We start from the raw sequence: 13107 nt of genomic DNA, 5'->3' as shown, positions 1-13107 counted from the left end.
TCTAAAATACCCAAATTAGGCCTTGCTCTGGCAGTTATGGCTGAAGTATGGCACCAACTTTGGCGCTCCTCTGGCGGACCAGAGAAAAGCCAAACTTTGGCATGTCTAAAATACCCAAATTAGGCGTCGCTCTGGCAGTTATGGCTGAAGTATGGCACCAACTTTGGCGCTCCTCTGGCGGACCATAGAAAAGCCAAACTTTGGCACGTCCCAAATAACGAAATTAGGCGTTGCTCTGGCAGTTATGGCTGAAGTGTGGCACCAACTTTGCCGCTCCGCTGGCGGATTAGAGAAATGCCAAACCTTGGCATGCCCCGAATTCCCAAATTAGGATTTACTATGGCAGTTATGGTTGAAGTATGGCACCAACTTTGGCGCTCCTCTGGCAGATCAGAGAAAAGCCAAACTTTGGCATGTCTAAAATACCCAAATTAGGCGTTGCTCTGGCAGTTATGGCTGAAGTATGGCACCAACTTTGGCGCTCCTCTGGCGGACCAGAGAAAAGCCAAACTTTGGCATGTCTAAAATACCCAAATTAGGCGTCGCTCTGGCAGTTATGGCTGAAGTATGGCACCAACTTTGGCGCTCCTCTGGCGGACCATAGAAAAGCCAAACTTTGGCACGTCCCAAATAACGAAATTAGGCGTTGCTCTGGCAGTTATGGCTGAAGTATGGCACCAACTTTGCCGCTCCGCTGGCGGATTAGAGAAATGCCAAACCTTGGCATGCCCCGAATTCCCAAATTAGGATTTACTATGGCAGTTATGGTTGAAGTATGGCACTAACTTTGTCGCTCCTCTGGCAGATCAGAGAAAAGCCAAACTTTGGCATGTCTAAAATACCCAAATTAGGCGTTGCTCTGGCAGTTATGGCTGAAGTATGGCACCAACTTTGGCGCTCCTCTGGCGGACCAGAGAAAAGCCAAACTTTGGCATGTCTAAAATACCCAAATTAGGCGTTGCTCTGGCAGTTATGGCTGAAGTATGGCACCAACTTTGTCGCTCCTCTGGCAGATCAGAGAAAAGCCAAACTTTGGCATGTCTAAAATACCCAAATTAGGCGTTGCTCTGGCAGTTATGGCTGAAGTATGGCACCAACTTTGCCGCTCCGCTGGCGGATTAGAGAAATGCCAAACCTTGGCATGCCCCGAATTCCCAAATTAGGATTTACTATGGCAGTTATGGTTGAAGTATGGCACCAACTTTGGCGCTCCTCTGGCGGACCAGAGAAAAGCCAAACTTTGGCATGTCTAAAATACCCAAATTAGGCGTTGCTCTGGCAGTTATGGCTGAAGTATGGCACCAACTTTGGCGCTCCTCTGGCAGATCAGAGAAAAGCCAAACTTTGGCATGTCTAAAATACCCAAATTAGGCGTTGCTCTGGCAGTTATGGCTGAAGTATGGCACCAACTTTGCCGCTCCTCTGGCAGATCAGAGAAAAGCCAAACTTTGGCATGTCTAAAATACCCAAATTAGGCGTTGCTCTGGCAGTTATGGCTGAAGTATGGCACCAACTTTGCCGCTCCGCTGGCGGATTAGAGAAATGCCAAACCTTGGCATGCCCCGAATTCCCAAATTAGGATTTACTATGGCAGTTATGGTTGAAGTATGGCACCAACTTTGGCGCTCCTCTGGCGGACCAGAGAAAAGCCAAACTTTGGCATGTCTAAAATACCCAAATTAGGCGTTGCTCTGGCAGTTATGGCTGAAGTATGGCACCAACTTTGGCGCTCCTCTGGCAGATCAGAGAAAAGCCAAACTTTGGCATGTCCCAAATACCGAAATTAGGCCTTGCTCTGGCAGTTATGGCTGAAGTATGGCACCAACTTTGGCGCTCCTCTGGCGGACCATAGAAAAGCCAAACTTTGGCACGTCCCAAATAACGAAATTAGGCGTTGCTCTGGCAGTTATGGCTGAAGTATGGCACCAACTTTGCCGCTCCGCTGGCGGATTAGAGAAATGCCAAACCTTGGCATGCCCCGAATTCCCAAATTAGGATTTACTATGGCAGTTATGGTTGAAGTATGGCACCAACTTTGGCGCTCCTCTGGCAGATCAGAGAAAAGCCAAACTTTGGCATGTCCCAAATACCGAAATTAGGCCTTGCTCTGGCAGTTATGGCTGAAGTATGGCACCAACTTTGGCGCTCCTCTGGCGGACCAGAGAAAAGCCAAACTTTGGCATGTCTAAAATACCCAAATTAGGCGTCGCTCTGGCAGTTATGGCTGAAGTATGGCACCAACTTTGGCGCTCCTCTGGCGGACCATAGAAAAGCCAAACTTTGGCACGTCCCAAATAACGAAATTAGGCGTTGCTCTGGCAGTTATGGCTGAAGTATGGCACCAACTTTGGCGCTCCTCTGGCGGACCAGAGAAACGCCAAACCTTGGCATGTCCCGAATTCCCAGATTAGGATTTACTATGGCAGTTATGGTAAAAACCTTACTGCGCCAAAGTTGGGCCCTTATGTTTGCCAGACCTTTGCCCAAGTTGGGCATTCCCCTGGCGTGCTACCTGGGAAGGCACCTCGTCACATGCTTAGTGGTTCGAAAGTTCACAGCTATGTCTTTTCGACCTAAATAACTGTGCCAATGGTAAAAAAAGAATAAAAAAAAATATATTAATAAATGCGGAGATAAAAAGCTGGAGAGAAAAAAAAAAAACTGTCAAGAATTCGCCGGAAGTGTTGTATTCTTGAATATTCAGAGGTTCAGAACTTCGAAACAAGTTTCTCCTACCAAAATGTCTACAGGCTAAAAGAAACACGTCCCAGGAACGTGAAGCGAAAAAAAAAAAAAAAGTTTTCTTTTAATGACGTGCTGAACTTGAACAATATTAGAGATCTTCTCCCATGAGTTAATTTATTCCTTAACATGAAAAAACAATAAATGCATTTTTTTTGTATTCTGCAGATGGCAATGATGTGTACTATTTGTGGTGTTATTTTAAATGTGATACCTCAAACAACTTAGACGAAAATAAATACCAAGTTTAGGGCATAATTGTACGTAGATACATGTTTGGACATTTCTTCAAAACTCACCTTGAATAACAATAATCACACCTCAAGACGACACTTACCTAGACTATGCGGAGGGCAAGTTCGTCTGCTCCTTGCGCAGGGGGTAGCGGTGACGTCAGAACGCCGAGCCCTGATTGGCTGATCGCGACCCCCTTATCTGAGCGTCGTCTGCTCCTTTGCAACATCGTCTGCTCGCAACGTCGTCTGCGTTTGTCTTACCTTTCCTGCGACTTTCGAAAGTGCAGAGGCCAGGTTCACAAAACGATCTTACGCCAAAAATATGCGTAAGACAAAACTTGAGAACAAATTCGTATTCACGAAACAAAATTTTCGTAAGTTTTGCGCCGGTTACGATGAAATCCTACGACAGCTCCGAAGCTGTCTTAATCAAACCAGCATGGCCGACAGCGTCGCTGTCGCGACGACCAACGGACGTTTATTTTTCTATGTGCGCTTCTCACGCGTCCCGACTTCAAGCAGCAAGAAAAAAGTAAAAAGTACTTGAAACAGACCACGACGAACAAGAACGCTGGATCCACAAACACCCAGGGAAAAGCTCCAACGGCCACGATTCCACCGAACGCGACGAAGCGGGCACGGCAGATAGGCCTAGCAGGCACTCCGACTCGGCGACCGTCTGCCCAAGACCGGCTGGCGTGCTGAATGGAATATGCCCACGCGACCCTTGTGAACCCTTCCCGTCTTATACTTTGATCGCTGACCTCAATTTTAGATTAAGAGGTCAATCTCTTCATCTTGTCATCTCCTTGTTCTCCGAGGCAATGGTGACTCTCGCCGGTAAAAAAGCGGTGAATCTCCGACAGACGCAGGAAAGGTAAAGCAGCCATCGCTTTGACTACCAGACGTAAAGCAGATGACGTTCACTGCGCCAACCCGCCGACGCCATTAAAGGGGCCCTGCAAGGACTTTTTACTGGTTTTTAATTTGCGATGAACCTGAGCGCACTGGACGGAGTAACTTAGTGAAATTTTCATTTTCTCGAAATTCGCTTTATTTTAAAAGTTATAGGCAAACTAGAATTATAAAAACAAGCAAAAAATAACCTCCCCCATGACGTCCTTGGTTGCTTGAGCGGCCGTGAATTAGAGGAGGGGTAGTGGGCTCATCGCGAGCGCTCACGGCTGCCGCACTCCATGTCGACGGCGCGAGAGGGCGCCATTAACTCATGTTCTGGATAGGCTGTATCCGGCGGGCAGCCAGAGCGGCTCTCATTGCATTTGCTGCGCGATTAAAGACTAATTCGGCATGACACTTCATTGGCCACAAACGACAGCAAACACGGGGTAAAGATCAGTTCAGAATGGGAGCCACTTCGCGCTGCCATACCGCGAAACGGCCAAACCGCAAGGCAAAACTTCTCGCCGAAAGCCTTCAGAACGCTCAGAGCCGGTAGGATCCTCCAGCTGCCTCCAGTCAATAAAAGACCGCAGCGCCGCCGCATACATCCGGGACCTTTCCGTGTCGGCGGCTGATCCCACTACTCTTTTCTAGTATGCGTCGCCTTTTCCACCGCTTGGTGGCGGGTATATCGACGGGTCATTTCTTGTTTCCGTACTTTATAAACTGCATTAGTTTCTTTTCGGATCTAAAATACTGAACAAAAACTACTTTTATAAATAATTGAAACAGTTCGCGCCGCTTATATTTTGTATATCGACTAAAAAGAAGCTTTTAGCGGCTCTGACCACTAGTAAGCCCAGGACCTAAGACGTCACATTTTGCGCACTTTCGGAACCGCGGGTCGCCCCCGTCGGTGAAGGAGGTTTCCGCCTCGTCCGGTTAAAATATGACGCACTAATATTTAGTTACTCTCTCCGTGCCCGCTGGCTTGCCCGAACCCCAAGAAGCGTGGAAACTGCAAAAAAGGTAGACGCTTAAATATTTGCAGGGCCCCTTTAAAAAGTGAGGAGTCTCGCCACACACGAAAGGAGGGGAAAAGTATTTGGGAGGGAACTTGCGGACACTAACGCGCTCACTCTCTGTTCTTAGCAAACAAATCTCGGTGCCTCGGGACACCTCGCCAGTGAGTCCTTTGACTTCCCTCCTTGATGCGCGTCGGCTAGTTGTTAGACAAAAACAATGTACCGCTCGAGTTATTTCGGCTGCCCCCTCTGAAAGGCGAAGTCGCAGGAAAGGTAAGACAGACGCAGACGACGCTCAAATAGGGGGTCGCGATCTGCCAATCAGGGCTCGGCGTTCTGACGTCACCGCTACTTCCTTTTTCATGCGCAGAAGACGAAAATGAGCCCACTTGCGAGGCGTATACATAGATCATTCTTAAAACGTTTAACATCTCTACCATAAATAGCTTCGGCTACAGCACGCTTCAAATCTGACATAAACAATAATTGTCAAGAGCCCGTCGTTCTTCCTCGCCCCTTCGGGAATTTATTTCTTTAAAACTAAGCATGCCAGAACATTGAAGTAAATGGCATTGTCTTCCGTAAGGAACGCAGCACCGCATGTAAAAGTTCCAGAAAAAAAAAATTATGAATGTTCCTCACTACTTGAATTCAAATGAAACCGTCCGCCGGTCGTTCGAAGTTCGACAAACGTTGAACTTTTAGCCTAAAAGTTCGAAGTTTGTCTACCTTCTGACTTTTCTGGATTCGTAAGTTCGAAACTTTTCGAATTCTATTGATAAATTAGTTCGAAAGTTCGAAAATGATTGAATTCTTTAGCATAGGAAATTCGAAAGTTCGATCTTTTTAGTGCAAGAAGTTCGAAAATTCGAAAATCTTCGAATTTTTTGGTCATTCAAGTTCGGAAGTTCGATAAGCATCAAATGTTGCAGCGTGATAAGTTCGGAAGTTCGAAAAGGATCAAATTTTTTAGCGTAAGAAGTTTGACGGTTCGAAAAGCGTCGAACTTCGTAGCTTAACAAGATCGAAGATTCGACTTCCGTTGAATTTTACTATATAGAAAAATCTAAAATTCGAAATCTTTCGAACCGCTTGATTCGATCATCGAAACTTCGGTTCGAAAAAAGTTTGCGGCATCCCTAGTTAGAAACGCTTTGCCCCTCCCCCCCCACTCCCTCTACCCTACAAATGATTTGATTGGCGCTTTCCCCTAGTAACTGCCAAAATATTTTATTCAACCCATCTCAATCCACATCTTTCCTTTCCCTCTCCCCTTTGGCTATGCGAGTCTTTTCCCTGCCTGGAGAATAACATATCGCATAGCCATGAAACCCCCTTTCCCGTTTTATACACCACATCCCATCCCATCCCCATCCCCCCCCCACATTCGAGTCGACTTACAGTCGTGTAAATACGTTTCCTCACGCGCAGCGGTAATCCGCGGCCGCGATCCTGACCCAGGAATATTGGGCTCTATGCCCATCCCCGCCTTTTTCAAACTGGTGAGCATTGTACGGGCGCGCGGTCGTGTAATCACTCGCAGTAAAGCTACAGGCTAAATTTATCTACTGCGTGAACCACCTCTCACTGTGTGAGAGGTCGGTCAACGCACCTTGGTTTGTTTCAGTTCGATCGTGATATATTCAAGGCCTCCGAGAATCCGAAACTATAGCGATTTATTAAACAGCTTCATTCCGACTACACACGCAGTGCGACAGTATGACAACCAAGTGGGTAACCAATCGTTTACGGCATTTGGCATGGAAAAGAACACGCAACAATTCGCAACAAGGAAATTAAGCAACGACCACGCGAACGAAAAGATAACCACCTTCTCAAGCAGCGCATTTCTAGGGGTCTCTAACTTCCTATGCGCATGCAGAAAAAAAAAAATTACTCACGTTTGCTCATCTTCGGGAGTGCTTAGCAGTGGCGATGCAGAAATAAGCAGCCACAACGCCGAATTGTCGAATATCAGAAAGGTCGCAACAAAACAATACCGCCTAATAATGCGATAATGTCGCCGCCAGTGCCGCCACTCAACTGACTCAACTGCGCTAACGTGGCTAAAGTGGCTAAAGGGCTAAAGCAACAACTAAAGTGAACTCTAGAGAGAGAGAAAGAGAGAGAGAGAGAGAGGAGTTTGTAAAGGTAGAGTGGGTAAGACCAAGGTAAGACTCACTCAAATGGGAGTCATGCATGCTAACTAGCTTTGGGGGGGGGGGAGGGGGAATGGGAGTGAAAGATGTGAAAGATGAGCAGAAAGAAATGGTTCACTTTAACCGCGCTGGAAGCCTGGATTGGATTGTGATGGCTATTTTCCACCGGGTTCCCAGTCGAAAACGCCAAAAGAAGGATTCGTTCACGGACCGACTAGCTTTTTTAGGCGTAGTTTATGTAGGCCACCATAGTTTATGTCTGACGCAGCAAGGCACAGGCAAACGGGACCATGGAGTTATTATAATGTACGCTAGAGGTTCAACTGGCGCTAGTGTCTATGCGAACCAGTCTACTTTTCCAGTCTTCCTGTGCATTCCTATGGGAAAACGCACGTGCATTTTGTCTCTTCGACGGGAAATAACACGGAGCACTTCGGTTATTTGGGTCGTACCGAATCGTACGTACCTTGATTAACGTTGTAAAAGTGTAATTGCTTTAGTTTGCGCATTTTTCTTCATCAGTGAACGATGTTTAACTTCGCTAGATTTCAATCCCAAACGTGTGTTCCGCAGGACGTATGTAAAAACAAGCGACGATTCAAAGCAAAATTACAATGGAAAGGAATATAGAGTGTGTTCAAGGCTCGCCAGCATTCCGGTGACGCTTATATATTGCTAATATGCCGGTCCTGTTTCTATATAAAATTGACCCCGTCGTGCATGAGCGGATAAAAACATTCAAAACGTAAAGAATAAAGTACGTGGGCTGTGAAAGGTGTTTCTCTACACGGCAGCTTTTATCGGGCACTTGTTCTCAAGGATTTCGAGCGTGCGGGTGATATTTTGAACTTAGAACAAGCAGAGCAGAAAGAATAAAGCGGTATACTTACTTATTTAAAATCGGAATATATTACATGGTCTTCAATTTATTTTGATCGTACATGCACGGGTAGTGGCTGATCCAGTGTTGCTGCGTACTTCTTGCAGTCCTTTATTTCTAGATGTCCTTCGTTCGTTTGGCACGTATATTCCCCATGCTGAAAAGCGCCGACGTCGTGTTCGCGCTAACAGTGTCCGACAGTGCACACAAATACACGTACGAAGGCGTTTTAGCACCGTTTCAAATGCGATGAATTTGAAAGAAAAACGCCGTAACTGACCGATTATTGCATCGGCCTGACTGAGAACTGTTCCAAGCTACCTTGTACGTACGAATTATTCGGGATATTTGCATTTATGATCGAGCGCAGGGAGAAAATGCACTCACTTTTCCCCATAGAAATGCATTACCGGAAGTCAATTTCGGACTGGTTGCTGTCTGCTTCAATTTGCGTCAGCCGCCACTTGAACCTCTAGCGTACATTATAATAACTCTATGAACGGGACTTTATCAAAATGGCGCAATAGGCCCTTCCCGAAAGTCAGTCAAGCGACACTGAGAAACCGAAACCGCCGCTGCCGCCGCCTTCAGAGCCAACGTGACCAACGTTGTCAGAGAGCGGCGTTGGCGGCGTGGCCACCGTGGCCAGGCCTGCGCAGCCGTAGCTTTGGCTATTGGGCAGGGCAGGACCCGTTTGTTTTCCCCACGCTCGGTGTTTACTCAACACAAGGCCTGTACACATGCCAACAGTGCCGGATCTATCTTCTGAGAATGCGAGCTTGACCCACTTCGGCTTTTGTGCTAAGCTGGGATCGTGCATGCTGCATTGTTCATGCAGGCCGTCGTGGAAACAAAAGAGCCCCTCCTCCCGCTTGCCGGAGAACACGAACTCCAGTCGAACGCTGACGCCGCGTTCGGTTATGTCGGCCGAGCGCTGCGTCATTGTATTTGTTGTCCCCATCCGTGTAGTTGTTAAGTTGACCGCTTGGGGCGTAACGGTCTGTCCTCCTCCCCATTTGTAACGCGCTCCCCGACGGCTGAACGAGCGAAGGCGCGAGGAGAAAAGAAAAAGAGCGAACGAAGAGGAGAACAAAAGTAGTAATAGATGGAGAGGGTGGTAAGGGAGTCCGTACGCTATCTTCAGTCGATACACGTTCCCATAGATGGCGCAAGTTGTCCTTTACGGCGCGCGCGCGCGCCGCTTGCCGCCCCCCCCCCCCCCCCCCTCCCCTCCGCCTCCACCCCTTTTTTTTCGTTCTCACAATTCGTTGCACGCTTTGTGCACGACCTTCCGGAATTTTTGAAAAGATTGATTGGGATAAAGGAAAAGTAGGATAAACATACAGTTGAATCTCGTTAATTCAAACTCTCTTAATTCAAACTTGCAGATAATTCAAACTAACATACAGGTCCCATCCTATGCATCTCTATGGGAGAAAACTCCCGGTAATTGAAACTTTGCTTTATTAAAACAAATTTTTGGTCCCCCTCGAGTTTGAATTAACGAGATTCGACCCTATATCAGTATTTAATGTATTGATTCTGTAAGTGTGACGTCACCGCTTCAAACAAACCGTTGCTAGGTTTAGATTAAACATCTAAAAATAATAGGTAAAGAAAGCATAGATTTTATGCTTAGCACAAGAAAAGTTTGCCGAGAATCGGCTGTTTCAGAAATATTTGCGACGGCAACTTCTGGTCCTCGAGACGTCTCGCGATGACTGTTGCTGATGCCTGTTGCTGATGACGAACGCACACGGACTGACTGAAGTATGCCGTCTGCAGAAGTTTGAATCGTTTGCACAATGATACGATTTTGTATTTATCTGGAACATGGCAGGCCTAAGAAAACTAATCGGGCCTATAAAAACTAACTGCATTTGCGTGCGTACGAGGTGCTGTCTGACGAAAATTATCACACGTATGGAGATCTGCTAAACATACAACAAGAAAAGCATTTGTTTAGGCAAAGCAGCGTAGAGCCCTCTTTCTGGTTTTGCAGTTAACGTGCATTGTAATGAAAAAGCAATTATTTTGAATCTAACATGAGCGGTTCGAGACCCCAAACTTCGTTTTTAGGCTCGCAATATGGTTGCGTGTTTTGTACCTGCCTCGTAATCATCACATTGAGAAAATTAGAAAGACGTTTACTATTCTCTGTAATGCGAAATTAGAGTGCAGCTCTTGAGGAGGAGGGGAGTCTACAGAGGGGAAGGTATGCCACTCCTCCTTCTCCGCCATCCCCTCCTCTTCCCTCCTCCTCGAATTCAGTTTCCCCGCTAAACTTAGCGGGGAAAATGACGTCGCACGACTTGGTGTCACGTCATCTATGAACAAATTCAGTTTCTCCGCTAGGTTTAGCAGGAAAATTGACGACGTGAGACCTTAACACCAATTCAATTCCTCGCTAAATCTAGCGGGGAATTGAATTGGTGTTGGTCATGTGACGTCAATTTCCCAGCTAAATTTCAGAAGGAAATTCAGTGACGTCAATTTTTGTGCTAAATTAAGCGGGGAAACTCAGCTTTCCCGCTAGATTTAGCGGACAAATCCAGTTTCTCCGCCGATTTCCCCGCTAAATTTAGCGCAGAATTGAGTAGGTAGACCATTTGCTACATTACCCAAGCATCAAGGAGAATGCAGGGCTTGGTGTTCCACGCGCACGCCTTTCCCGTATAAAAGATTCGAAGTGAATAACCAAAAATAAAGCGTTGATGAACGCGCGTGCAAGATGCCTTTTGTTTTAGGTATTTGCTTCAGAAAAGTTGCTACTGCCGAGGCCAGCACATGCGGTGCGTGGAACACCAATCCCTGCATTCTCCTCGATGCTTGGGTAATATCGCAATAGGTCTATTGGTGTTGAGGTCACGTGACGTCAATTTTCCCGCTAAATTTATCGCAGTGACGCCGACACCGCGAAACACGGAAACGGGCGCCTAAGAGCTGCGCTGTAAAAATCCTACCGATTCTTTAGTTTTGAGCAAGACCCCAAGCGTGCACGACTGAGAAGGAATGCTTCTCCATGCTTCTAGAAGATCCGAGTTTACTCTTACCCAGAGTGTAAAATATGAGGAGGCCAGAATGACCTTGCCTAGTCAGTCTCGCCCTAGCTCATTAACAAACATTCTATGTCGAATGCTGGAGGTGCCGAGTAGAGTAGATGTAGTCCGAGCGCAGCTTTGTCGACTCACAGCCAGCTGTCACGCCGACGCATCGTCGCTCGCTGCTGCCGCCATCGACGCTCATCCTTCCTTTTGTTTCTAGACGCAAGTTTGCCGACCGAATCTTTACTTTCTGTTTTACGCTTGTCAATCCGTTTCCATCTGCGACAATATATATCTGTTACGGACAGTTAGTTTGATCACACAGATGTGCACTGAAGCAACTGTGCTGTCAGAAATCCTTGAAACACGTGCTGGCCTGCACTTCGACCTTAATACACTTCACGTCCTCGTACGTAATTCGGCTTCACAGTGTTTTCACCTTCTCGAATGTTGCGGAGCGAGCTCGACGGGAAGGCGTTCCTACGCTCGCGCACCTCGAGCGGCGATCAAAGCTGTACACCTGCACCCTTTGCTTCCGAAATCCCACAAACAGTCGACCCCGAGAATAGAAGTTTTGCGATCGTCACCAACTTCATTCAACATGGTCATGTACTTCCTCAGAAAGAACCAGCGAACCCGCAAAGCCATTGTGTCGTCTGCTAGCAAGGCAAAACCAGTTGTGAAACTTTTTCACGGGCTTCTGTCATTTTTTTATGGTACCGGGGTTGGGGTGGAAACACCTGCATTCGCCCCTGCATATACCATAGAATGAGGCAAGACTTGTTGTCGGGCTAGTGGTTCATGGTAATGACTAAAGTCATATGCACCTGTCCTTGTCCACTCCTTTCTGTTTGTCCTCTGTGTTTAGACATACAAGTTTACCCAGTACCATAGATTGGAGGTTTGTCCAGATCAGTGGTCTCAACCACCAATGTTTCTGGTTCGACACAAGTGAAGGGGGACCCCATCCACCAAGGGAGGGCCGGGAGGGGGCAGTATTGAGCGACTGCTATGACAAAAGGGTAAACGAGGGAAACTAAATGCATGCATACCAACCTTGCAGCCTGAAATAGAGAATAATCAACCCTACTCATTCAGTGTACACGGTTTTGTCTATTCAGCTTTCTGGGGAACCAGCATTAAAAAAATGTTTTAGTGCCTGCCTTGGAGGTTGATCTAACACTTCAGGGAAACCCCAAGAAGGCCTTCAGCAACCTCAAAGGGTCTGCAGACCCCAATTTGAGAACCACTGGTCAAGATTATGATGCAACCACAACCGTGGCTTTGTCAGAATGTCTATAAAGACAGTTCTTGCAATGGATTGTGAGCGCATATGCAGAAGACTGAAACAAAATCTTCCCAGGCCGACTTAGTGGCTCTAGCACCACACAATGACATAGTATACAAGTTACAACACATGATTTATATGAAAGTCACAAATAACCAAAAAAGGGATTAGGCATTTTTTGTCCTTACCCTTTTTGTACCTCGTCATTATATTTTATCCATACTAGCAATTTCCTCGTCTTACCCTAATGAATTTTTAAAATTTTTTTTTCAATTTTTGTAGTATTAACTTACAACATTTTAGAGGCACAGTATATAGATAGGGCCACCTCGCTCATTCTCACTGATATAAAAAAAAAGTTGAGATAATCGACTGAGTTAAAATTTTGTTTAATTTAAACGGGGAAAGAATCACAAGTCTTCATTGGAAAACGAATTACGAAATATTACATTCTTCATCCTAAGCAAATATACAGCATTTGCTAGAAAGAGAAACAAAACAAAAAACACACCTTTAGGAAATCTAAGAACTTTTCCCCAAGAAACCCTCGATTGCAAATTCTATTTCCAATGAAAATCGAAATCCCTTGCACCTTGCTCAGAGGTTACGCAACTTCAAAATCTACCGTACAGCATTGATTAGACAAGATCTGTTTTTAAGACATCAATTTAAAAATAAATAAATAGATAAAATATGCAGAGCTGGTATACCCTCATTACTCAATCACTCAAGTGTCGCCGTAGCTTTGGGAGGTATTCCCTCCCAAACGCCGAATTTGTGTTTCACGATGGCTATTCGCACCATATGCCCCAATTTCGAAGTTTTTCTATACA

General features: G+C 46.1%; 1 protein-coding gene across 50 annotated transcripts in view; it reads right to left on the bottom strand.

The window, feature by feature from the left end:
• LOC8035274 overlaps positions 1-7356 on the bottom strand; it is a 306866-nt gene extending 299510 nt beyond the window's left edge. For all 50 annotated transcript variants that reach the window (XM_040211414.3, XM_040211438.3, XM_040211445.3 and 47 more), the window contains exon 1: positions 6805-7356. In XM_040211414.3, coding sequence (XP_040067348.1) covers positions 6805-6814 — 10 coding nt within the window. In that variant the 5' untranslated portion in view covers positions 6815-7356. The remainder of the gene's footprint in view (positions 1-6804) is intronic.
• Between the last annotated feature and the right edge of the window lie 5751 nt (positions 7357-13107).

Source organism: Ixodes scapularis, unplaced genomic scaffold, assembly GCF_016920785.2.
Source record: "Ixodes scapularis isolate PalLabHiFi unplaced genomic scaffold, ASM1692078v2 PGA_scaffold11__112_contigs__length_91849675, whole genome shotgun sequence".
NCBI classification, from domain to species: Eukaryota; Metazoa; Arthropoda; class Arachnida; order Ixodida; family Ixodidae; genus Ixodes; species Ixodes scapularis.
This window is presented reverse-complemented; position numbering and strand designations above follow the sequence as displayed.